Source organism: Bicyclus anynana, chromosome 26, assembly GCF_947172395.1.
Source record: "Bicyclus anynana chromosome 26, ilBicAnyn1.1, whole genome shotgun sequence".
Classification (NCBI taxonomy): domain Eukaryota; kingdom Metazoa; phylum Arthropoda; class Insecta; order Lepidoptera; family Nymphalidae; genus Bicyclus; species Bicyclus anynana.
The window spans coordinates 7932582-7960246 of record NC_069108.1 but is presented as its reverse complement, the minus strand read 5'-3'; the positions used below and the strand labels follow the sequence as shown (position 1 = coordinate 7960246).

General features: G+C 36.6%; 3 protein-coding genes and 1 long non-coding RNA gene across 7 annotated transcripts in view; 2 read left to right on the top strand and 2 right to left on the bottom strand.

The window, feature by feature from the left end:
• Positions 1–245: 245 nt before the first annotated feature.
• Positions 246–1435, bottom strand: LOC128199597 (uncharacterized). The gene has a single exon (XM_052889808.1). The coding sequence runs from the start codon at positions 1280–1282 to the stop codon at positions 548–550; it is 735 nt and encodes a 244-aa protein (XP_052745768.1). The 5' UTR covers positions 1283–1435; the 3' UTR covers positions 246–547.
• Positions 1436–11426: 9991 nt separating this feature from the next.
• The window catches only part of LOC112051956 (uncharacterized PE-PGRS family protein PE_PGRS46-like), a 50018-nt gene continuing 33779 nt past the window's right edge, over positions 11427–27665 (bottom strand). Inside the window, exon 3 of the mRNA XM_052889810.1 lies at positions 11427–11710. Within this exon, the coding sequence (XP_052745770.1) occupies positions 11453–11710 (258 nt within the window). The 3' untranslated portion in view covers positions 11427–11452. The remainder of the gene's footprint in view (positions 11711–27665) is intronic.
• LOC128199599 (uncharacterized) lies at positions 14125–15041 on the top strand. The gene is made up of 2 exons (XR_008252186.1): positions 14125–14334; positions 14497–15041. It is a non-coding gene; the product is annotated as an uncharacterized LOC128199599 (long non-coding RNA).
• The window catches only part of LOC112055983 (trichohyalin), a 489894-nt gene continuing 485171 nt past the window's right edge, over positions 22943–27665 (top strand). For 3 of the 4 annotated variants that reach the window (XR_008252185.1, XM_052889754.1, XM_052889755.1), the window contains exon 1: positions 22943–23142. The gene's annotated coding sequence lies outside the window, so the exon portion shown is untranslated. The remainder of the gene's footprint in view (positions 23143–27665) is intronic. The other variant, XM_052889753.1, reaches the window with a different exon arrangement.

Here is a 27665-nt window from a genome sequence, read left to right as displayed (position 1 = left end):
AATACTTATAAATAAATAATTATATATTATTACTTATTTAAAAAAAAAAAAAAAAAATAATAATCAAAACTGCAAATTAATTAAAAAACATAAACTTCCTACACTGACTGGCAAGAGTCACAGGATAACAATAGTATAATGTAAAAAACAAATATATATATCAATCTTACGCAATCTTACGAACACAAAGTAAAAGAATTGATAATAAATTATACGAGTTAAGACAAACGCACTTTACACCGTAGACTGAGAAAGTCCGCGCTATACACTGCCGATTCAGAACGTGACCTACATGTCACTGTGACAGCGTTTTGGTATGACGTTAAAAATGTCAGTTGTCACTGTCAATCAAATAAACGAAGTTAAATAAAAATATTGACTGAAAAGTTATTGTCAGATAATGTGATAAAATACCTTATAAAACTGTGCTTTCACAAAAATAAATTTAACTACCGGCCATCACAAGAAAAATATACGCTATTTGCCAATCTGGGCAGTGTATAGTGCTCCACATAAGATCCAGACATCTTACTATTGCCCGACTACTTTATTTGGCTGTATTTTTATTACCACGCCGAGTTGTTCTTAATAGCTTAGGTTCCTGAGAAGCAGTATCTTGCGGATATTTACTAATAATCTGCTGTAGTTCAGACAAAGATACCATTCTTGTACGAGTTTTATCCGGGAGGGCGACTATTATCACACCATCAGACGACCAGCAGTTCTTGATGCCGAAATGTTTCCGAGCTGCAACGAACGTCTCCTGTCTTGGCTTCGTTAAAAATTCAGACATAGTAACACCGGAACCTTTGAGAGCCGTTTTTGCATTCCAAACAGACGATTTATGCTTCATATTAGAGAAACGGACTAAAATTGGACGGTGTCTGTCCTTCTTCACACCAAGCCGGTGGCATGCCTCAATGCAGGCATCATCAATACAGGGCAACTTTAAGTGATTATGAATCAGCCTGGAGATTTTACTCTCGGTGTTCTCGCTGTCATCCTCTGGTACACCATGAAATAATAGTACTGTTCTACGAGAGTGCATCTCATGCTTGTCAAAACCAGCTGTTAGTAGTTGCACTTGCTGCTGCAACATAGCAAGTGTCTTCCACATCAGCTCCTTGAAAATGGTGTAGTCGGCACTCAGTGAAACTAAATCGTGGACTTTGCTACATGAAGACTTGGACTGTTCAAGTGCAGTGTCAAAGTTATCCATCCGTGATTTAAATTGTGATATTATTTGCTCCATGTTCTTACTAAGCTGACTGTGCAGGTCCATGTTGTTGTGAATACTTGCTGTAGTGCAGTAAATTATATGTGCCAGGCAGTGCAGGTACTAGATGAACAATTTACTATAACATTTACACTTTTTTACTATAAAATAAAAATAATATTTAAATAAAACAAGAGCAGTAAAAGTTAATGATGTTGTTTTACTCCTACCCACATGTAAAAAGCTTAATTCTTTCAGTGTTAGATAGCCCATTTATCGAGGAAGGCTATAGGCTATATATTATCCCCGTATTCCTACGGGAACAGTAACCACGCGGGTGAAACTGCGCGGCGTCAGCTAGTTATTAACAAGTAAATAACACGTTTATAACGACGTAGTATATAGGTAAGCAAAGCAATAATTAGTTTTGGCTTACGCGTGATGCGATGTGTTATAATTAGGAACTGCGTATTGTGTAGGTACTGTATATGTATTTAACTATTATGAAACATGAATCATTTAATTACTTTGTTCTTATAGTACATTATGATATAAGTGGTACGTTATGATGAGGCGATATTGCAGCTCGAGCTGAAGGCGAGAGCTATATTAAGGAAGTAGAGGCTGTAATTATCAAAGTGCACATAACACATTTGCGAGTAAACTTTGAACACACTTTCTGAAAATGAATTTGCATCTTTGCCTGTTTTTCATCATGACATTTTGATACACTTGTCATTTTTGCACAGATAACGAAGTGCGCAGACCAGCGTTTGTTTTTTTTTAGACGAATGCACCAAAAACAGCCAGTATTACTAACAAAGTAAATTAATATTTTTGTTTATCTGTTACAGATAAATGATTGCTATTTATTGTCAAAATTTTAAAATGACAAATTAAAAAAACAAAAATAAAAAATTATTAAAATGAAATAATTAAATGTTTATTTATTATATTTTATCTCACAAAGTTAATTTCATAAAATGTTGAGCACTTTTCTGACATAAAAACTTTTTGCTAAAGTTTAAAAAAGGAACCGTTCGTTTTTAGACGAATGAAAAAGGTTTTATATTACATTACCGCACATGTGCATTTTATTTTACATTACGGCACATATGCGTAATGAGATACATTACAATATATATTTTTTTTATTGAGAAAGAATACAATATGGAACTTAATTACTTAAGCTAACTTATCCTAATAACTATACAATATTAAAATTTTTTATTTTATTTTATTTTATTTTATTGAGGGCTTACAAACAACATCATAGTACACAATCATATTATCATATTAGTGATATAAATAAAAATTATAACTATGACACCAGCTCCGGAAACCACAGATTACAATACTATAAAGTAGACTACTACGTACCTAAACACTTTATATAAAATTATTACAAACAAATTAAAAAAAAATTAATTGAAAAGGGAATAAAAAAAAATGGATGAAAGAAAAGACTAAAGACTAAAACTAAATTGTTGAAATATTTGAGCAAATCTATACTAATAATAATTATAAAGAGGTAAAGTTTGTAACAATTCTTTGTAAAGGGTAATATTCGGAACTACTCATCCGGTTTCAAAAATTCTTTCACCAGTAGAATGCTACGTTATCGGGGAGTGCTTTAAGCTATATTTTATATTTCTATCACATATAACTACTGAGTTATTATGGGTTTTCTCGTGTGTTATAAAATCTATTTATTATGTCGTTAAAATTTCATAATAATAACCAGTTACTAGTTAGATTTTCAATGTTGCGTCTTTCGCGCGTCGCGTCTTTTAACACATTATAAATAGGATCGTTAAAACTTGCGTTTCAATTCGCAGTTTATTTATTTTTATTTTATTTATTTATATAAAGCACGCCAACAATACACATATTAAACGTTAAAACATAAGATAACACATATTAAAGAGTTCTGATATGCATATAAACAATAGGCGCACATAACATTTATATAATTATATGTCAACACTTAACTAATTATAATATGTCAAATTTATAGGATGGATTAAATGTCAAAATTAATTATTACCTAATTTAAAATTAATAAAATAGTATACAATTTTAAAACAATAGCATAAAGAAGAAAACTTAACTTAATTAAATACAATTTTTAAATTAATTTACTAGGTAGGTAGATTATACAAAACAAAAAGAATAAATATTATGAAAAAACATTAACATTAAACTAAATCTTACTAATAATAGAACAATTTAATTATTATGGAGTTTAAAATGGTCATGCAACTTGTTTTTAAAGACATAGAAGGAATTGTGGAAGATGAGAGAGAGTTTAATGTTTCATTGGGAAAATTGTTATTTACAAAATCAACAGTTTTTTTATAATGAATAGGAAACTGTAGGTATGTTATGCTTAGAACTATCCTAAGACGAAAAAGAATGGTGAAGGTGGCAAGAAAAATGTCTGCATTTCAAATGTATCATTAGATTTTTAACCGACTTTAAAAAAGGAGGAGGTTCTACGTTAGGCTGTATGAATGTTTTTTTTTTATACAGTAGGTACAGGAATTATCCTTTATAGTCCAGGAGTTGACTCAGTTTCCCTCGAGATTTTATAATTACGCAATAATTATTTACAGATTGTTGGAAGTTCTTTATCGCGCGTTGTGAAAGGGGGCTGGACGGAAAAAATTAAGACCAAAAGTTGTAACGACACTTTTTGCTTTAATTAGTTGTAAGCCGTTTTTTTAGAATGAATACAATAGGAAAGTGTAGTTATTTGATGCTAAGACGACCTCCGTGGCGCAGTGGTATGAGCGGTGGATTTACAATACGGATGTTCTGGGTTCGATCCCCGGCTGGGCCGATTGAGATTTTCTTAATTCAGGTCCAGGTCAGGTCAGGTCAGGTCAGGTCCAGGTCTGGCTGGTGGGAGGCTTCGGCCGTGGTTAGTTACCACCCTACCGGCAAAGACGTACCATCAAGCGTTTCAGTACGGTGTCTTGGTCCAGGTCTGGCTGGTTACCACCCTACCGGCAAAGACGTACCGCCAAGCGATTAAGCGACGATGTCGAAATCGAAAGGAGTGTGGATTTTCATCCTCCTAACAAGTTATCGCGCTTCCATCCAAGATTGCATCATCACTTACCACCAGGTGAGATTGTAGAGCTTATTGTGGCGGGATCATTACGTGCAATGTTTTATTTTAAAATATATGATAGGTTAATCCTCTGATGGCACTGCGCGCGCTCTCAAAATGTCTACACAATTAATATGCACTTACAGCGATGCACTCGTTATAAGAATAGACGCACGCAGCGTTGCTTCGCCGGACAGAGAAGTCGTGGGGCAGAAGCAAAATGTTATTGTCCAAATCTTGACTATGATTTTGAGGCTTTTATTTCTGGACAAGTAAATCTATTTACAAATAAGAATTACACAGTATATTAAATTTAAAATTTATAATAAATAAAATAATTATAATAAATACACACCATCTAATTGTTCACCCAGAGGCAAGGTACCCAATACACTAGCGCTATTACCCAGCTGGATAGCGAGGCTTAACCTTTGGTCACCTGACGCATGGACCAATTTGTCAGACATAGCATTGAAAATTTTACCATCTGTTGACCATGGGCCTAAAGTGGGCCATTTGACTTGAATAAGCTTTGAATTTATTAAATTGGCTTGCGCTTACATTGGAAAGCAATGACAAGATCTTAGAAGAAAGAACAAGAAGAAGATCTTAGAAGAAGACGAAGACGCTTAATCACACTTGTCTTGGGTACACAAAACATACGTCACGGCCTGTAGCCATGTGGAACGTCGATTATCTTTCTACAAACGCTAACGCTTCGAAAACTAACAAAATGTATGGAAATGACATTTGCTATCGACAGGTCACGTGATCAAGATCTGTCTTCCCCATACATTTTGTTAGTTTTCGGAGCGTTAGCGATCGTAGAAAGAGAATCGACATGCCTCTTGGCTAGGCGGGCAGAGCATGTAGCCATGTGGGACGTCGATTTTCTTTCTACAAACGCTAACGCTTCGAAAACTTACAAAACGTATGGGAATGACAGATACGATCAATGACTTGATCACGTGAGCTGTCAATAGTGAATGTCATGTGATAGGGTATTTTAGTTTAGCTGTATTAGTTGATAACGTGGAAGCAAAACTCTTCTGTAAGTTGAGTGGATGTCAACAATATATGGATGCCAATATCCATCGCGCCGTTAGGTATGTGGTAGAATGAATACGGAGAAACTAGATGACATATAGGGAGTGGAGTAACTATAATATGACAGAGCTGGCTAAATGCCACAGTCCTCCGCAAGACCTAGCCCGTAAACTCGAAAGTAATCTAACATTAAAAAAAAAAACTCGTGACAATATTTTTGAGGCCCGTCCTTAATCCATGGGTCTCAAAGTCAGATGGTATAGTTACGCCAAATTATCTCTAAATTCACTCAGTGAATTTGGAGGCAACCTAGAGAAAATTGCGGTGAATTATTGCAGCAGCAAAATTTTGGGACAGAGCTCCAGAGAGATAGATTTGGTAGAATTTGGCGCCTGGAGAGACTCCAGGCACCAAATCCTAAAGGACGCCTAAATGGTAAAGAAAAATAAAAGAAATTTCTTTTTTCGATTGTCTATATATTTAACGAAGAGATGGTTGAGAGGCGCGAATAGAATGCGCAGGCCTGATTTTCAATTGGTCACTCTAGAAGTCCAAAGTATGATGAAGATCCAGATCTTCGCGTTCCATACATACCAACTTTGTACTCAGTATTGGTATAGGTATATATTAATATGAGCAAACAGGAGAGGCGCCATATTTGGATTTCGCTCCAGTCTAAAATTTACTTCGGGCCGGTGCCGGGTAGTACCTACACTTGAAGTTTGGCTTAGAACGAGAAATATGGACATACACAAAATACAAAACATAACCCTCCTGGGGACAAACAAGATCTATTTCGACTCCATTCATCCCATGTGCCAAGTCTATGTAGATCGGATAAAGTACACCAGTTTGCGACCGGACGCTAACAAACTAACGCGCGAACAAAAAAAAAGTGTTTCAAGTTAATTGCGTTCCAATGAAAACAAACATTTATTGACATCAACAAAAATAATTCGACTCGATTTATTTTTTCGTCTAAATACAAAGTGATTCTAAATTTAAAATTGTTTATGACCTGTTTGTTTTTTTAAATTTGACGTGACATAATTTTTTAAGTGATCGATTCCTAATTTGAAATCGTTCCTTTGTTTGTTTACTTTATTGTGCTTGTGTGCGTATTAGTGTTGTCACTTTTAAAAGTTACCCCATTTTTTGGAATATTTTTGGAAGTTGGTAGAATCTATCGCATATATCCGTATGTATGTTAATTATCAGCTGATTTTTAAAATAGGTAACTTTTTACATTTTTCTTGTAGGTATTATTGCATAAATATTGTAGGTACAATATGCCTATATACGTACAAAATAAAACCAAGATTGATGTCTTAACACGCTCAATATCCTAAAGCTTGCCGTTTCTTGCCTGCTCTTCTAAGCAGAACCTGTCTTCACAACCGGTGGTAGAGTCTTTACAAATAATCAAACTTGACGTTTCAAAACTGCTTGTAAACTAAGCCTACTTGAAAGAAATGAATTTTGTACGACTAAACTAAAAAGCGAACAATAACATCATATTATGTTTTACCTGTCAACATCCTCCTTTTTTTAAAGTGGGTTATAAAAATGTGTGTTTTCCGCAGTGATAACGCTCCTTCAAGTTTATACGCACAAACGCGTTTCGTCTGTCACGTTAACATAACCAAAGCAAAATAATAGATGTTTTGAATGCTATCGTGTGAGTCCCGGAGAATACGAACGATAAACGATAGGTTAAATGAAAAGTGTAAAGGAAACTGAATTAAAACAGAAAGAGCACAAAAATGTAATGGTCGAAATGGTCGTATCTCAACGGAGAACCTTATTATTTAAAAAAAAAGCTAGATTCAACCAATATTTTATACTATTTAGTATAAAATATCATTGCCACAAGCGACTAATCACCTTAATTTAATTTATTCGCATTGTTATTTAAACAAATATTGTCTACACTATCAATGGTGTGTTCAGAAAGTGTAAAACCTATAATTATACGAGTGCATTTACACATGCACAGTTTTGTGCTTACTTAGGTACACCTAAGTAAGCACAAAACTGTGCATGTGTGCGCTCAGTGGAATAGCAAAATTAGGATCACTTTTTGCGGTGATTTTGTAGGCCCGTAACTTAACTAATAGTATAAAATCTTTGGATTCAACAATTTTTTCAAGATGGCGAAAAATGCACACAGGAAATCTTAGTAATTTCAGGTTAAGATTTTCTTTTGTATTTTTTTTCATAAAATCCTTATTTTTCTGTTCATTTGCATTTGCAAATATGTGTAATTACTAGCCTTATATAACAAACAAAACAGCTGTGATAGCCCACCTCCTACTTTTATGTTGTGTGCATTTTCAGAAATTAAATATCACGTGTCTCAAACGGTAAAGGAAAACATCGTGAGGAAACCTGCATACCAGAGAATTTTCTAATTCTCTGCGAGTGTGAAGTCTGCCAATCCGCATCGGGCCAGCGTGGTTGACAATTAGCCTAACTCCTCTCATTCTGAGAGGAGACTCGAGCTCAGCAGTGAGCGGAATATGGGTTGATAACAAAATAACAAAAGGAAAACTTGGCCGCTACGTAAAAGTGACCACGTAGTAATTACAACACCGCTTTGTCCGCCCGCGGTCTGTCATCGACCGTTGTGAGCGAAACAGCTGGTGAATTTGGCATTACATCAATACAACGCTTAGCGCACGTCGCGGGGAAAGAATGTACAGACGATTTGACACACATTTATCAATGTTGGATCAATTATAATATATTAATTTTAATTGCACAGATTAAATACAGCCTTGGGGCCGTTTATATAAAAATGTGACAACGGTTCTGACCTCCTTTCGTAGATCCATTGGATCAGTGGTTATTTCTTAACTACAAGTTTCGGGTGATTTTAAACTTTATTGGTCCAAATTTGTATACCTAGGCCTGGTCTGTGTACAGAGACTAAAATAATAAAACATAAATTAATAAACTATTTTCTATATCTCGTTTTATTTTAACGAGAGTAATATTTATAGTCTGAAAGAAATGCAACAATAAACAGGTAGTACAAAGGCGGGTGCGCCGTGATAGACCAGTGGATATGACCTCTGCCTCTGATTCCGGATGGTGTGGGTTCGAATCCGGTCCAGGGTATGCACCTCGAACTTTTCAGTTGTGTGCATTTTAAAAATCTAAATATCATCTACTAACTAATCTAACATGAATGTTTCAACAAAATTACGTAAATATAAATTCGTTAAATCAACGTTACTACCTGCTACTACCACTAGACTAAATGTTACTTTACGTAAAATTATGATTATTGTGCCATTTCGTTAAAAACACAATGTTAGATGATTGCAAAAACGAAAATACGATGAAAAACGATGTGGTGACTGATTACTTGAATGGTACATACATACATATTTGGAGATACATAATGACCCTGCTGGTTCACATACCTGGCTTGAAATTGACCATCTTTTTTCTACTTACACTAGTAGAAGACCTTGTGCCCGCCAGCGGGTACTGTCTAAGTTACATCAGATGCACAAGCCCCGCCGCCCGGCGCGCCTGCATGCCTGCGCCCGCATCAGCGCTGGCACGCCGGCCGGTCCCGTGACATTTGGATCACACCACTATTTATAATGACACCATTACAACGATCTGGGGCGACCACTTCCCGGTTCACTGGATTGATCGATATCAAGACGCGAATAAATAATAGAACTTGCAAAATCCTCGCTTGGAGCACTTTCTTTCGGAAATAATTCGAAAGTACCTGAGTAATATTTATTTATTTGACTTCAAATAATAAATATAACAGTATTTTTACTTTAAATGTATATAAAGACATCTTATGTTAGTTGTACCTCTTTTACCATGGCAATTTTCTTCAAAAAAATTCAAAAATTCTAAATTTATTTATTTTAAGTAGACTCAGTTTACAAGCACTTTTGATACGTCAGTTGACTATTATTATAAACCGTCAAGAAACTCAACGCGGATCGCGCTTTCGCGGATTGAGGCAGTTTGACAGTGTTCAAAATAAAATATTGAATAACTTTTGTATTTTTATTTTAAGTAAAAAGCGTGAGTACGACGTTATAGTCCTGCGGATGGGGATTAAACGTCATTTTTATTGGTAATTATTGATTATTATATTAATTTACATAATGGGTGTTCAATTTTGAAATAAAAATTATGAAAAGAGTTTGTATATGCAGATGTCAAGGAGACGCGTGTTTTTTTATGGGTTTCACCGGCTTCACCACGCTGCTTGTAAAAAATCATTCTAGATATTCTTTATTCTGTGATTCTGAGCCAAAAATACTCAACACACGTAAGACAAGGATATAAATAAACTACTCATTATAATTTATTAAATAAATATTGCGCTGTATGCCGCGTGTCACACATTTAATTACATGATACAAAAATACAGTGATTATTTAATCAATTGTATGCAATCAATAAATCTTAGGGTCTAAAATCGAATCAATAAATCTTACGACCAAGTAGTACTTACGAAATAACCTAATATTAATTATTTTCTCTATTGTCATTACTGTTTATATACCTACGTTTATTACTACAATTAGCTGAATCTTATGTACGCCCTGAAATAAAATGCTTTTATTTTTATATCTTTATAAATCGGCTGAAAATTACACAACTATTTTAGAAACAGACAGAGAATAAGCGGGGAACTTTAATTATAAAGTAGCAACATTTAACGCAATCAAATCCAATTGTTCGGATTGTTTGACCGACGAAATAGTGCAAATCTAATATCGGATACTCTGACCATAGAAAAAAGAAAGAAGTTTTAAATGAAATGAGTGTTCGTTCGGACTCCGAGGACAGTTCGAGCACAGTGAGTGAGGGAGACGTCGACTCGGGGATAGCGGAAGAGTTGGAGAGGAAAAGAGACATCGATTGTATGGACCTCTCCGAGTTTTTCACTTATTGGTAAGTACGAAGAAATGGAAAAAAATTTATCTCTATGCTTGGATTGTACTTGGATATTGGGGATGATGACAAGGTTTCAATTTTTTTTTTATTCTTTACAAGTTAGCCCTTGACTACAATCTCACCTGATTGTAAGTGATGATGCAATCTAAGATGGAATCGGACTAACTTGTTAGGAGGAGGATGAAATCCACACCCCTTTCGGTTTCTACACGACGTCGTACCGGAACGCTAAATCGCTTGGCGGTACGTCTTTGTCGATAGGGTGGTAACTAGCCACGACCGAAGCCTCCCACCAGCCAGACCTGGACAAATTAAGAAAATCTCAGTCTGCCCAGCCGGGGATCGAACCCAGGACCTCCGTCTTGTAAGTCCACTGCGTATACTACTGCGCCACGGAGGCCGTCAATATATTTTTTTTGGATACATTCGTGTAAACACAGATTAATCAATAATATACAGATGGAGCGTTCGGAACACGACAGTACCCGTCACAAATACAAAATTGAAAAAGTATCTTTAAATCCAAAAACTTAGTATCCAAAAAGTAATTTTCAATATTATTCAAGAAAGTCATATGTTTTTAAATGGTTTAAAAACATAACAATTTTTGTACTTATGCATTTATCGATTTCTATCTGAAATAAATCGCTTGGAGATCAGCTTCCACCTTCACACAGGAAGTAAACCTATAAGAAATTGTAATGTTGTCATCAATTGTAAATTATAATACTGTATGACTTTTAAAAGAGCAACTGTTGAGTTTCTTGCCGGTATCTTCTCAGCAGAACCTGCCTTCTGAACCGGTGGTAGAATCTTTACAAATAGTCAACTGACGTGTCAAAAGTGCTTGTAAACTGAGTCTACTTGAAATAAATTAATTTTGGATTTTGTCCACGTTCACACCACCTGTTTTAGCCACTTTTTTACGTAGTCGATTTTTACAATCAAGTTTTTGCCTGTCAATATTTTGTAGCAAATTGTAACGTGAATCTAACATGAATTGCTACAAACACCTTGACAGGCGTTAACAAGAAATAAAACAAAAATATTAATAATTATTACTTATTCATTAAACTATAATTAAAGTAAAAGTACAATACAGCACAGCATTCAACAAATTACTTCATTGTGTTCTAACCTACAACAGAAACTCCACCTTCGCTATCTACAACACTAACTCCGCCGCCTCCGTCGCCATCTACAACGCTTACTCCACCGCCTCCGTCGCCATCTACAACGCTTACTCCGCCGCCTCCGTCGTTGTCTACAACGCTTACTCCACCGCCTCCGTTTCCGTCTACAATGTTGACTCCGCCGCCTCCGTTTCCGTCTACAATATTCACTCCACCACCTCCGTCGTTGTCAACAATGCTAATTCCACCGCTTCCTGGCTATAAATAACAATTTAACTAAGGTTAATAAAATAGTTAGTGATTAAAGGACTCATAATAAGATTTAGAGTCACACAGCGGGCGATGGAGCGAGCTATGCTCGGAGTATCCCTGAGTGATTGAATCATAAATGAGGAGATCCGCCTCACACCAATTATTGTACAGGACCTGCCTCGCTAGACGTTACTTTTCTGTCAAAGTATATGATCAACGATCTAATGCGATTATAAAAACTGTCTCTATAGAATCGATGTTAAATAGTTGTAATCGTGTTCGTCGGTTAAAGACCTCCGTAAAAAATACCTTTTTGTGTATTTGAATTATGTAAAAAATGGGCAAAAACTTCTAGTTTAGTATAAGATATACCAAATCTAAGCTCGTTTTCTTCAGAAAATGACAGACAATTTTGTTCGTGACTATGAGTGCGATACAGGTCCTTCTATAATTGGTCTGAGAGATCCGCAGAAGAACCATGTCACCGACATAGCTCAATGAGTCGCGCAGATGAAGTGGCAATGTGCAGGGAACACAGTTTGATGAGTCAATGGACGTAAGAGTCCCAAGGTGATGGAGTGGCGACCCCGGACCAGTGGCGTAGCGAGCTTGTAGTTGGGGGGCTCAAATAAAAGATAGAGATTTCTCATAAAAGAAACAAAAATGCGTGCTTAAAATAAAATGAAAGTAACTTAATCTATGTAGGATATTTCTAACTCACTTAACTTGAACTTATCTTTGGGCGCACGCTTAACCCGGGAAAAGAGATTTTTGACTTTTGTCATTTCTGAAGTGACTCATAGGCAGTTTTTTATGTTTTTTCCGGAAAGCAACAAATTAAGTGAGATTGTGTATTAATTACGTTTTACTAATTTTTCCTATCACACGCAAGTCACGTCAATCGGTCCAGCAGGGGTTCGAACCCAGGACCTCTGTTTTGTAAATCCAACGCGCATACCACTGCGCCACGGAGGCCGTCAAACTCCTGCTGGCTGGTAACTCAGTTAGCTACCAGAATCCAGAATTTTCGTAAATAAAAATGTTGATTATCTCATCCAGATAAAGCCGCTCACGATTAATTTGCTTCCTGGTAACTCAGTTAGTTACCAGAATCCAGAATTTTCGTAAATAAAAATGTTGATCGTCTCATCGAGATGATCGTAATCAGTTGTAAAAAATGTTCTACGGATCCCTGACCATAACTTTAAATAATAAAATCTGTGGACGTCCATCGGCTAATAACGAAGATGATTATGATGATGATGATGATGATGATGAAATCAACAACAGGTAAACAACTTACTCCTCCCCACATGATGCTTGTGTTTGTCTGACTGACCACTCACTGCGCAATGAACCGTCTAATGCGTGTTATCTTGATCGATGCTATGACTGAATGAAAGTACTGAAACTTTGAACTTAGGGCACGGATTAAAGAATAATAGGCAGATAGAGCGTACGGCACACGGCAGTGGTGCTGCCGAATGCAAATATACTATCTATACTAATATTATAAAGCTGAAGAGTTTGTTTATTTGTTTGATTGAACGCGCTAATCTCAGGAACTACTGGTCCGATTTGAAAAATTCTTTGAGTGTTAGATAGCCCATTTATCAAGGAAGGTTATAGGCTATATATTATCTCCGTATTCCTACGGGAACGGAAACCACGCGAGTAAAACCGCGCGGCGTCAGCTAGTTTTCAATATTAGTCAAGAAAAATGGCGTCTTATGTTTTTGAATATTTTAAAAAATCGTTTACAATAACTAAAGAAATAATGTGGAGTATTTTTTAACCGACTTCCAAAAAGGAGGAGGTTCTACGTTCGGCTGTATGTATGTTTTTTTTTTTTTTTTATGTATGTCCAGCGATAATTTTTATATGTAATTATTGATTAATATATTAATTTTCGTAATTGTTGTTAGTGTTAAAATTTAGAAATACAAATTATGAAAAATATTTGTGAATGCGAATGTCAAAAAATACAGACGTGCGGCGTTTGTATTTTTTAATGGGTTTCACCGGTCCCACTGCGTGATTTGTAAAGACTCATTCTGTATCATTCTCTGTTCTGTGACTTAGGGTCAGACGAACCACTATTTTTCTGTGGAACTAGTAATTAAAGAAATTCGTCATTATCGCAATGACAAAAAAGCTACTTTTTTATTCATTACATGTTAGCCCTTGACTACAATCTCACCTGATGGTAAGTGACGATGCAATATAATATGGAAGCAGGCTAACTTGTTAGGAGGAGGATGAAAATCCACACACTTAACGGTTTTAACATCGTACCGTAACGCTATATCACTTGGCGGTACCTGTTAGTCGGTAGGGTGGTAACTAGCCACAGCCGATGCCTCCCACCAGCCAGACCTCGACCAATTAAGAAAACTGATGTTTTAATTCAAGCCGTTTAAATTACACAATTTCTGTGGTTCTTTCAGAAACGGCTTTAATTAAAACATGACACTGGATTGGCACCGCCTTCAAACTAATCAGAAGGTAGCACATAGGTAAGATGTTATTTTTTGCTTTTTAGTTTAGGTTAATTTTTGAGTTGGAAGTCGGTTGAATTTTTTTTATTAAAATTTTTATTTTTTAATTTTTAGTGTTAGCACACCTACTGAGTGTGAACAAAAATTAATGAGCAATTAGTTGAAACGTTATTTTCTTATGATAAGTATCTAAGTCCTACAATCCCAATTTTAAAAATACTACCTTAACTCATATACAAAATGTCACTCCCCCTTTATCCACACGTAATATGAATATTCAGAAAAACGTGAAAGGTGACTGTCCTCCGTCTTCATCACCAGACCCCCTATGCAGTCACAATCCATATGGGTGGAAAGTTCTCATCAATATAAAATTTATCAAGTCCAAACACAAGGTAGCTACTGTGAACCGTCGAGGAGTTCCCTTAACTATCCTTCGTCTTCATCACCAGACCCCTAATACAGTCACAACCCATCTAGGTGGAAAGTTCTCATCAATACAAATTTATCAAGTCCAAACACAAGGTAGCTTCTGTGAACCATCGAGGAGTTCTCTTCACTGTCCTTCGTCTTCATCATCATACCTCTAATACAGTCACAACCTATCCAGGTGGAAAGTTCTCATTAATACAAAATTATCAAGTCAAAACACAAGGTACCTACTGTGAGCCGTCGAGGAGTTCCCTTAACTATCCTTCGTCTTCATCACCAGACCCCTAATACAGTCACAACCCATCTAGGTGGAAAGTTCTCATCAATACAAATTTATCAAGTCCAAACACAAGGTAGCTACTGTGAACCGTCGAGGAGTTCTCTTCACTGTCCTTCGTCTTCATCATCAGACCTCTAATACAGTCACAACCTATCTAGGTGGAAAGTTCTCATCAATACAAATTTATCAAGTCCAAACACAAGGTAGCTACTGTGAACCGTCGAGGAGTTCTCTTCACTGTCCTTCGTCTTCGTCATCAGACCTTTAATACAGTCACAACCATCTAGGTGGAAAGTTCTCATCAATACAAATAAATGAAGCCCAAACAAAAGGTACCTGCTGTAAATCGTTGACGAGTTCCATCGTCTGTGTATCGGCTCCATCATCATACCAACTCCAGACCTTCATAAAATTGTAGTGGTTTAAAATACCTTATGGAAACACTAAAAACGCACTAGCCGTCTCTACGATTTTCGAAAGTTCCTCTCGATTTCTCCAGGATGCCATCATCAGATCCTGACATGAAAAAAATGGGACCACCCTGGAATCAAACCCTTCAAAACAAAAAAAGAATTTTCAAAATCGGTCCACAAATGACGGAATTATCGCTGGACATACATAAAAAAAAAAAAAAACAAAACATACATACAGCCGAACGTAGAACCTCCTCCTTTGTGGAAGTCGGTTAAAAAGTAACAGGGTATCTGCGATCATTACTTTCGGAGCTACAGGGATTTAAAGAGTCAGATTTGCGGCGCTGCCGCGGATCCATGAAGAACGTCCCATACAAAATGGTACGAATTAATGACGTCGTAGGCGCATAATGATCGTTAGATTGTATGGGCGTTCAAACAAAATTACTAATATCTTTGCTATTTGTGTGTTTATGTTTATAGTTCATATATTAAAAAATGTCACATTTAATGTAAGGAAGCTAAAACTGTATGAATTTTCATCTAATTACGATAAAAGATTTTTAATAGATTTTGAAATTTTATACCTAATCTTATTTTTTTTGCATATATCCAGACAATCTTTGCTTTTTATGTATAAATTAGTTAACATTGACCTTATTTACCCGAATGTATCATAAAAATCAATATATTCAAACCTAGTCATCATCCCCATTATCTTAAGTAGATAAGGCCTCGGTAGGCAAATCCGAATCGTACTTGTCCAACTTTTTTTAAAATCGGTTAATAATTTGCTCAAGTCGACACACATGGTAGTCGTTTGTAAAATCGCGACACTTAGCTCACAATCTAATCTCCTAATCTCTACAAACAAGTACAATCAGCTCACATATCCTAACTAAATACCTCGAAATTTATATGGAAAAACGATAATTAAACAAAACACCTTGATTGTAATAGGAATTAAGGGCATTAGAAAGAATTACTCATTTTATAAAAACTTAGCTTTCCCGCACAGTTTTACATGCATATATCCCATATCTGTGGAAATATTAACGACATTTTATACTATTAGACCAGCGACTTCGTCTGCGAAATTCATGTAAACTTTCAACCCCTATTTCACCCCCTTCTATTTAAATTTTTGCATTTTTTAGATAAAATAAATAGTCCACTATTTTACTAAAAACATAAACTAAAAGCTGTAACCCCTTTTTAAAATTTTGAAATATTATGAATGACATTTTTATTAATGTACCAATTTATTAAATTTTTATAAATGTATTATATTTTTATAAATCACTTTCCACACAAACTTTCAACCCCTGCTTCACCCCCTTCTGATTTAATTTTCGCAATAAAAAGTATTATAGCCTTCTTCGTATCGCGGTCTCAAACCGTGCCAAGTTTAATTTGAATTAATTCAGTAGTTTCAGCGTGATGCCCGGTCTGTCTAAAAGATAAAAAATATTTTGGCTTCAGTATCGATTATATAATGCCCTCCAATTAAAGTTTTCAAAATAACTTAAGTACAAAAGGAGATGGTCCATTTCAGGTTCACCCTTGTACCCCGTATCATTAAAATTCAAAAAATACAAGGATTTTATTAAAATTTATTAAAGTGAATAAATGTAACTGTATAAAAAGAAATAAATAAAATTAAAACCCAAGTTTTTGAGTTTTATCAAGATGGCGCCCTTAGAGCAACTATGACATGACAATTGACAGCAAACGTCAAATCTATTACTGCATTGAAAACGTCATCAATCCGCCATTATTACCCGTATTAGTGTTGCATTTCTTGAGAGATTAAATTCGTAGATTTGTATAATCAAAAATAGTTAAAAAATATATTTTCTTTTATTTCCGCCAGGGTACAATGACTGGGCTCCATACAATTTTGGACCATCTCCTTTGACTCGACATTTTATTAAAAATATAGATATAGATAGATAAATTCAGTAACGAAGGTCTGCCCAAAGCAGGCACTGCTCCAATATCTGCCCCCCTAGCCAAGTTGCACGTCGATTCTCTTTCTATGATAGCTAACGCTTCGAAAACTAGAAACATGTATGGGAAAGACAGATCTTGATCACGTAACCTGTCTGTTACGGACAGGTTACGTGATCAAGATACGTGACAAGCTACATTTCCCGTCCGTGCGGCGTCAGTGGTGACTAACGCTGATTGGTCGACCACTGATGCCCCCCGCTCCCCGTACGTCTCTCAGCCCCCGCGACCGCCCCTCTCCCGTTCGGTCTAACTGACCGCAGTGCCGGACGGGGGAATTGTATATAATCCGAGCCCCCAGTGATGAAAAATCCGAACGCCCCTCGGTACGTCAGGAACCGTACCATCGCCAGGGACCTGCGTATCGAGGACCTAGACTCGGAAATAAAATCCCAAGCCATCCGAGTCTTTGCCAAAACAGACGCGTCGCAAATGGCCCACATCAAAGACATTGCGCCGTACCATGCTCGCCCGCCTGAAAAAAGGAAATACCCGAGGGACATACTAACCAAATAGCTCAGATGAGGCCCCATAGCGAGGTTGCCGCCTAGGCAACCATACCATACCATGAAACACCAAGAAAGGATAAAATAAAATAAAGATACAAAGAAAATCACAAATGCCCCCAACAGGAGGCGAATCCAACGACCGCTCTATCTTTATAGAGCGCGATAGAGAACCACGCGCAGAGAGCATATGCTCTGGTCGCGTCTCCCCCCCGGGCCCTGCGGGCCCGTAGAGAATATATACTGTGAAAAATCACTTCCGCTTCAACCGTGAACCGACTCAGAACCTAAGAGTGTGAAGTACAAGATCCAGAACCAAGAATCACAAGAACCAAGAACCCCTGACCCCGAACCATTGTAAAGTGATCCCAGAACATGAAAATACAGCCCACTAAATCGATGGAGAGCTTTTAATTTATTATGATTAATCCCTCCCCAACACTGTCGATAGCAAATGTCATTCCCATACATCTTTCTAGTTTTCGAAGCGTTAGCGATCGTAGACAGAGAATCGACGTGCCACTTGGCTAGGGGGGCTGCATCGTCCAATCGTCACTCTACATTAGGTGAGATTCAGTGAAGCGTGAACTTAATAAAAACGTAAACACTACTGTATTACCTACTGAGTAGAAACCGGAACCGAACCTACTACACGCGGTATAACCAAATTATCATAAACAGCGTCGATTATGCCTACTTTCTATTAATATATCCAATTGAATGGATTTCTAAAGGCCTAATAACACAGCTGGTTATTTATAATTTAATTTAGGTAAAGTGAGATTTAATTGAATTAAATTTTAATTGAGAAAATTCTCTGCATACCTTTTCCCATTTTCTTAATTCTCTGCGTGTGTAAAGTCTGCCAATCCGCGTTTTCGCAAATCTCGGGAAACCATGGATTTTTATAGGATGAAAAGTCTATGTGTTAATCCAGAGCAGGTAAAATCTATTTCCATTCCAAATTTCAGCCAAATCGCTTTAGTTGTAGCGGCGTTAAAGAGTAACAAACATCCAAACATACATTTAAACTTTATAATATTAGTAGGATATAATATAAGTAGGATGGTGGAGGTGCTCAACAGCATGAAAGTTCCTTCCTTTGGCGTAAGTAGATCCCAAAATCCCCTCTCCTCCCCCAGCGAAGTTTTGTCACGACTCACGATGTACGTTTATCTAGCATACGTCTAAGTGTGTGTTGTCCCTAGAAATCTATGTTTATACAGGAAGAAATTTTTTCAAGTACGGATATTTTTATATTTTGTACATAAACAAAATTTAATGAACACGTATTTTTTCTTTTTTTTTTTAACTCAACAATAACAAAGTTATCGTTAGCTAAAGTTTAAACATTTAAACAGAATTTGAGGGTCACCCTATCGCTGTACTAAGTAATAGCACAGTAATAGGCAACTACAAAATCAGCTGGTAGGTACTAGGTTAGCGAGCGCCCGCGCCGAGGGCCGTTGACCTTTCTACGTTTATTTTTGTACCTATTATTTTTTATAATAATTAAAGGTCGTCACTTTTGAGTTGAGTATCGATTTTCCCTTCATACTTTATTGGGCTTAGGACCATCAATAATGCCTAGTAATAATAAAAATTATAAACTTTCGATTGGAATAATGAAATACAAATGATGATTATTATTACGCAAACTTTTGCATTAAAGGATGATTCGACTTAAATGCGCAAGCGACGGCAGATTGTCTGTCACTGGTCGCCCATCGGCAATTCGGCAGGCGTCCTCAGGGATTTTTCGATCCCCTCACCCCTGCCACCCCCGTCAGCCGAAGCCGAAGCGATATGACTACTGCCGGTATTTCTTTGTCGGCGTCTTACAAAGTGCCGCCAGCAGTTGCGCAGTTTGTTTGGGAATGTGTCCATTATTTTGTTATTTCTGAGACATAAATTGAAAAAAAAAATTACATAAAATGTATCGAACTGTTTGTAGATTTATGTTCTATTAATGATACAGAACCACGAAAAAAAATGTCCGCACTAAAGTCCGAATCACCCTGTATAGTAAGACATACGTCTAAGTGTGTGTTGTCCCTATAAATCTATGCCTATATAGTAAGACATACGTCTAAGTGTGTGTTGTCCCTATAAATCTATGCCTATACATATAGTAAGACATACGTCTAAGTGTGTGTTGTCCCTATAAATCTATGCCTATATAGTAAGACATACGTCTAAGTGTGTGTTGTCCCTATAAATCTATGCCTATATAGTAAGACATACGTCTAAGTGTGTGTTGTCCCTATAAATCTATGCCTATACATATAGTAAGACATACGTCTAAGTGTGTGTTGTCCCTATAAATCTATGCCTATACATATAGTAAGACATACGTCTAAGTGTGTGTTGTCCCTATAAATCTATGCCTATATAGTAAGACATACGTCTAAGTGTGTGTTGTCCCTATAAATCTATGCCTATATAGTAAGACATACGTCTAAGTGTGTGTTGTCCCTATAAATCTATGCCTATACATATAGTAAGACATACGTCTAAGTGTGTGTTGTCCCTATAAATCTATGCCTATATAGTAAGACATACGTCTAAGTGTGTGTTGTCCCTATAAATCTATGCCTATATAGTAAGACATACGTCTAAGTGTGTGTTGTCCCTATAAATCTATGCCTATACATATAGTAAGACATACGTCTAAGTGTGTGTTGTCCCTATAAATCTATGCCTATATAGTAAGACATACGTCTAAGTGTGTGTTGTCCCTATAAATCTATGCCTATATAGTAAGACATACGTCTAAGTGTGTGTTGTCCCTATAAATCTATGCCTATATAGTAAGACATACGTCTAAGTATGTGTTGTCCCTAGAAATCTATGTTTATATAGTAAGACATACGTCTAAGTATGTGTTGTCCCTAGAAATCTATGTTTATATAGTAAGACATACGTCTAAGTATGTGTTGTCCCTAGAAATCTATGTTTATATAGTAAGACATACGTCTAAGTATGTGTTGTCCCTAAATCTATATCTATCTATAGTAATATTATAAAGCTGAAGAGTTTGTTGGTCGCCAACTAATGGCCTCATAAGAAGGCTCAGAGTCACACAGCGGGCGATGGGACGAGCTATGTTAGGAGTATCTCTGCGTGATCGAATCAGAAATGAGGAGATCCGCAGAAGAACCAAAGTCACCGACATAGCTCAACGAGTTGCGAAGCTGAAGTGGCAATGGGCGGGGCACATAGTTCGAAGAGCCGATGGACGTTGGGGTCCCAATCTGGAATGGCAGTGTTGGTCGACCCCCCACCAGGTGGACTGACGACATCAAGCGAGTCGCAGGGATTCGCTGGATGCAGGTGGCTCAGTATCGTGATGTTTGGAAGTGCTTACAAAAGGCCTATGTCCTGCAGTGGACTCCATCAGCTGATATGATGCTGATGATGATAATGATGATGATGATGATGAAGAGTTTGTTTGTTTGTTTGATGGAACGCGCTAATCTCAGGAACTACTGGTCCAATTTGAAAAATTCTTTCAGTGTTAGATAGCCCATTTATCGAGGAAGGCTATAGGCTATATATTATCCTCGTATTCCTACGGGAACGGGAACCACGCGAATGAAACCACACGGCGTCAGCTAGTCTCGCATATATCGCTCGCTAAATGTAGTTACGCTGGTTATTTATAGCGTGCGACGTCGTGTAGCTGAGCTGGCAACAGTGGCTTGCACAATGTTCTTAACTAGGGTAGGCCGCGACAATCTGTATTAGAACAACGTGGGTCTCTCTTCATCCATTGAATGAGGAATAAATTATAATATTTATCCATATTTTATCTGTCAAAAACAAAGACTATTTTTTTGAATCATCATCTTCATTGACAACCCATACTCGGCTCACTGCTGAGCACGAGTCTCCTCTCAGAATGAGATAGTTTAGGCCAATAGTCCAACACGCCGGCCCAATGCGGATTGGCAGACTTCACACACGCAGAGAATTAAGAAAATTCTCTGGTATGCAGGTTTCCTCACGATGTTTTCCTTCACCGTTTGAGACACGTGATATTTAATTTCTTAAAATGCACACAACTGAAAAGTTAGAGGTGCATGCCCCGGACCGGATTCGAACCTACGCCCTCCAAATCGAAGGCTGAGGTCATATCCACTGGGCAATCACGACTATTGTTTAATGGTCCTACGTCAAATATATCAAAAGCCCGCCAACCCACATTGCAGCAGCATGGTGGCTCTGAGCTCCAATTCCCCTCTTCTATAAGGAAAGAGATTTCCAGCAGATTTTTATGATAATAATAAAAAACTACGCGTCAGCTTTCGCGTTTCAATATTCTGAGCAAACTACCAATAGATATTGTTGTCATTTCTTATAAAAAAAAAAACAATAAACAAGCACAGATTAATCAATAATATACAGATGGAGCGTTCGGAACACGACGGTGTCGTAGCCGCTCCAAATACGAATTTAAAAAACGAATACATTCTCGAGTCAGTACGACACGAACCGTCGCATCAGTAAACAATATTATTCAAGAAAAATGGCGTCTTACGTTTGTAATATTTTAAAAACTGTTCACAGAAACTAAAGAAATAAGATGGAGTATTTTTTCAGTGGTAGGTATATAATTATTGATTATTAAATTAATTTACGTAATTGTTGTTACTATTTAATTTTGAAATACGAATTATAAAAAAAATTGTACTTATATGTCAATAAGACGCGTGACGTCTGTTTTTTTTAATGAGTTTCACCGGCTTCAGTACGTTGCATGTAAAGACTCTGGTTACTCTGTGTAAACAAATAACAACAAACCAACTACCTATTAAGACAAATGACTCATTCCACACCATAGACAATCGCTTGTTTTTTTTTTAATGTGTTTCACCCATAGATTTACGAGTCGGTACAGGTACTATTAATTCTATGGTTTCACCGGCATCAGTAAGTTGCTTGTAAAGACTCTGGTCGTTCTGTGTAAACAAATAACAACAAATCAACTATTAACACAAATGACTCATTCCACACCACAGACGATCACAATCGCAAAACGAATAACACAAATAACACTGTGTGAATAACATTTTCTATTCACCAAAGAGGTAACACGAACCAGTCCCTGTAACTGCCGACCGCCGGTCGCACGCGTTCAGAAATACCGCGTGTAAACGCGTAGCGTATTTAAAAACTCTTTTTGTGCACTATAAAAACACAAAGTGACATTTTCCCAGTGACGTGTGTGTTTTTGTGCGTGTTCTGTCACTTGATATGTCAGTTTATCTGTCAAAACTTGGGAACAAATACTGAAAAGGTTATTCTTTTTTTTTTTAATATACATTCTCAGATTTACAGTATTCTGTATTCAGTGTGCACTATAGGGTTGGTATATTTGCGTTGTGTTGCGTCGATTTTAAAAAAGAAATTAAATAAAAACTTATTTACCTATACCCAAAAGAAATTTTCAAATCGGTTCAGTAGGGAGCCTATAGCAAACAAACAAACAAATAAATCTTTCATTCTTATAAAAAACTAGCTAACGCCGCGCAGTTTCACCCGCGTGGTTCCTGTTCCCGTAGGAATACGGTGATAATACAAGTATAATAGCCTATAGCCTTCCTCGATAAATGGACTATTTATCACTGAAAGAATTTTTCAAATCGGAGCTGAGATTAGCGCGTACAGTCAAACAAACAAGACAAACTCTTCAGCTTTATATTTATAAACTTTCAAGCCCTATTTCACCAATTTCGCTCGGAGGAGACTCGAGCTCAGCAGTGAGCCGAATATGGGTTGATAATGATGATAGACCACCATCACTTATCAGGTGAGATTGTAGTGAAGGGCTAACTTGTAGATTAAAAAAAATATGTTGTCTCCTCTCAGAATGAGAGGGGTTAGGCCAATAGTCCACCACGCTGACCCAATGCGGATTGGAAGACTTCACACACGCGAAGAATTAAGAAAATTCTCCGATATGCAGGTTTCCTCACGATGTTTTCCTTCACCGTTTGAGACACGTGATATTTAATTTCATAAAATGCACACAACTGAAAGTTTGAGGTGCATGCCCCGGACTGGATTCGAACCTTCGCCCTCCGGATCGAAAGCAGATGTCCACTGGACTATCACGGCTCTCAATCACTGGCCTACTAATAATTACAAATGCGTAACTAAAATGTATCTCTGTCTGTCTGTTATCTTTATATGGCTTAATTACTGAACCGATTTGGATAAAATTTAATATAGACATAAATATGACATTGAAGTAGAACATAGGCGGCTTGTTATTCCGAAAAAACCCATGACTCGCGTAGTAATTTAAAGTAATAGAAAGCAGAAGTCATATCCACTTCGCTATCACGGCATATGCATTCGATAAATATGCATTCGATAGGCAGATAACTTTCCAATTTAATAAAAAAAAAAACACGTTATACAAATTACCGTGGACTTTATTAAAAGGTTTTATGAAACCGGCACGTAAATACAACGTAGGAGCTATCGGTTATCTGTGATACAAATGATATATGATTCACTAGTTTTTACCTGCGTTTAACATATTGGTTCGAAAGATACATTAGCACTTAAAACCACACACGTGTCGAGGTATAAATGCAAACAACTCTTAAATAAATGGTTTGAGGAAATTAATTATGAAGAAACCGAAAAATTGCTGAAATTAAATTAAACTATGTGATTAACGCATGGATTAATTTATTAACACACACCACAAACACACATACACACACATACAAACCCACCACCACACACGCATATTCACGTAATATATATTGTAATTATTTTGAATTAAGTCAAAGCTTTTCGAGCGTCTCGTGCATAAAAGTATTTATCCCTCGCTACATGGGAAAATAATCGAGCAGCAGCATGGCTTTGTTCAAAAACGGTCTACTACCACCAACCTCTTAATCTATACGACATACCTTTTTGAAGCAATAGACACAAATATTCAAACAGATAGTATATATACAGATTTCCGAAAGGCTTTCGACAGAGTTGATCATAAAATTTTGCTAAATAAACTAGCTTATAATGGAATTCGAGGCAGTCTTTGGCGTTGGTTTAAATCTTATATTTCTAACCGTACACAGAAAGTTGTTGTTAATGGTTTCGAATCGGCTTTCGTTCCTGTAACCTCTGGTGTGCCACAGGGCTCTATATTAGGTCCTCTTTTATTTATTCTATTTATAAATGACGTAAATACGTGTTTCCAGCATAGCAACATACTTTTATATGCTGATGACCTAAAAATTTACTACTCAATTCGAAATTTGTACGATCATGTTAAAATCCAAGAAGATCTAGACCGTTTCTCAACATATTGCAAGGAAAACAAATTAAGTTTAGCATTAAATAAGTGTAAATTAATTCGATTTACAAAAAAAAAAAGTTGTTAGTAAATTTCAATACAAACTTTGTGGTACAGAATTAGACTCAGCAGACAGCGTTAAAGATCTTGGTGTAGTTTTGGATTCAAAATTACATTTGGATATTCATATAGATAATATTGTCAACAGAGCTTTTAAAATGTATGGTTTTGTTATGCGAAGTTGTATGGAGTTTACCCGACCATCAACTTTTCTTTACATTTACAAGAGTCTTATACGTTCGCAATTGGAATATGCTGTATCGGTATGGAATCCGTACTACCAGAAGTATATTGAAGCCCTTGAATCAGTACAAAAGAAATACTTAAAACGTGTAAACTTCAAATTCTTTAGAAATTATAGCTCGTATGATTATCTTCTTGAAAAATACAATATTCATTCACTTAAGACTAGACGCACTCAGCTATTGGCTTTGCTCCTCTATGACATTTGTCATGGAAAGTATGACTGCATACCTATTAATAATAAATTAAATTATAGAGTTCCACGTCTTACACAAATGCGAATTAAAAAACCATTGTTTGCTATAGGTAAATGCCGTACTAACACTGGAAAGCGTTCGCCAATGTATGCGCTAATGCGAAACTATAATGATAATTATACCTACGTTGATTTATATTCTGATACTCGTCCAAGTAAATTCAAAAAACAATTGTCACAAAAAATTTAAAATCTAATGTATAAGTAGCTTAATCTTTCAATATCACTTCACTTTTAATATTTCACTTTTCTTGTATTAATTATATTAATCTGTGGTTAACGGTGTAGGTTAACGATTTAGTCTTAATGTCAGTAATTTTTTGAATTGTAATCTTATCGTTTACTGTTTGTTAACCCAAATAAATTAAAAAAAAAAAAAAAAAAAAATTATATAAACTTAGCATTAACTTACCACCTAACTTAACTTTATTACCTAATTTATCTTGTTTGTCACACACTTCATAAACTGTTATATTTTTGTTTCACTACTGTGGAAGAAAGTGATTACCACAATACAGAGAATTCTAGTGTGGAGATCACAGACTTATGTAAATTATTTTTATGTGTACTAGTGAATCAATAAATATTATACTCTCTCATTTATTTATTACTTCTTTTTTTTTAAATTTTTAACAATATAAGTATAAAATACAAAACATTATTAAAAATTTATAAAAAAAATTCACCCTCCCGCTGCGGGACATTTGAGTGCCCAAGCAACCGGTGGTCAGGGCTCCAGAGTGAGGAACCTCCTCCCAATACGCGCCGTCTCAAGAATCACTGCCTTTTGTATCTGACTCTTGATCCAACAGTTAAGCGAAAGCTTCGTAAGGTGTTGGTCGAAGCTTTTCGCTATAAGACCATTGACTGAAACAACTATCGGAACAATAATAGTTGACTCAACATTCCACATGGCGGTAATCTCGTGAGCAAGGTCCAAGTATTTTGATACTTTTTCCTTTTCGGCTTTAACCAGATTATCGTCATGTGGAACAGTAATATCAACAATTATTGCACGACGCACTGACCGTTCGACTAGCACTATATCAGGTCTATTGGCTACAATATACCTGTCAGTGATAATCGTTCGGTCCCAGTAGAGCTGCTATTTTAAAGAACTGACGCTGGGTCGTACCTAGAGTAAGGCATCTCAAAATCGATAAGGTCATATTGAAGAGCAAGTTGTTGGTGGATTATCTTGGCTACTTGATTATGTCTGTGCAAGTATTCGCCGTTAGCAAGGTGAGAACACCCGGACACAATATGCCTGAGGGACTCCCCAGGACGATGACACGCTTATTATTACGTTAAGATGCCGTTACACACGCTCTAATAGCATGCTAAAAGCGTGCTAGTAAGTATGCTCCATACGAGCATGCTTAACAGCAGTTTACATTTGCTAGCAATAAGCATGCTATTTTTAAGTATGCTCCTGAGTAAGCATGCTCAAAGCAAACAGTCCAATTACACATGCTAATTTGTATCTATCGTTCTCTGTCTATAGTATCGTGATGGGAGAGATGAAGGTGTAGAGAATACAGAATAGCAATGCTGATCGACTCAATAAGCAAACCTGTTCAGATGCGCTAAAAACACGCCCCATTCCACGCGCGCAGCAAATAGCATGCTCATAAATCGCACAACAGTTGATTCTTGAGCAAGCTCGAAATAAGCATGCTCAATATTAGCAATGTTGCGATACACATGCTAATAAGTAGCAACTGCTCAATAGTAGCATGCTTTTGTCCTTGAAATGAGCATGAGTAGCTTAGGTCCGCGCTGAAGATTAGAAATGTCTATGAATATACAGGGTGTCCCGTAATCTTAAAAAAAATGTCATTCATCACAAAATCTCGAAAACCGCTTGATGTGCAAAGCTGAAATTTGGCAGGGAGGTAATTTATAGTTAGTAGGTATCCACTAAGAACGGATTTTGAGATAGGGCCGG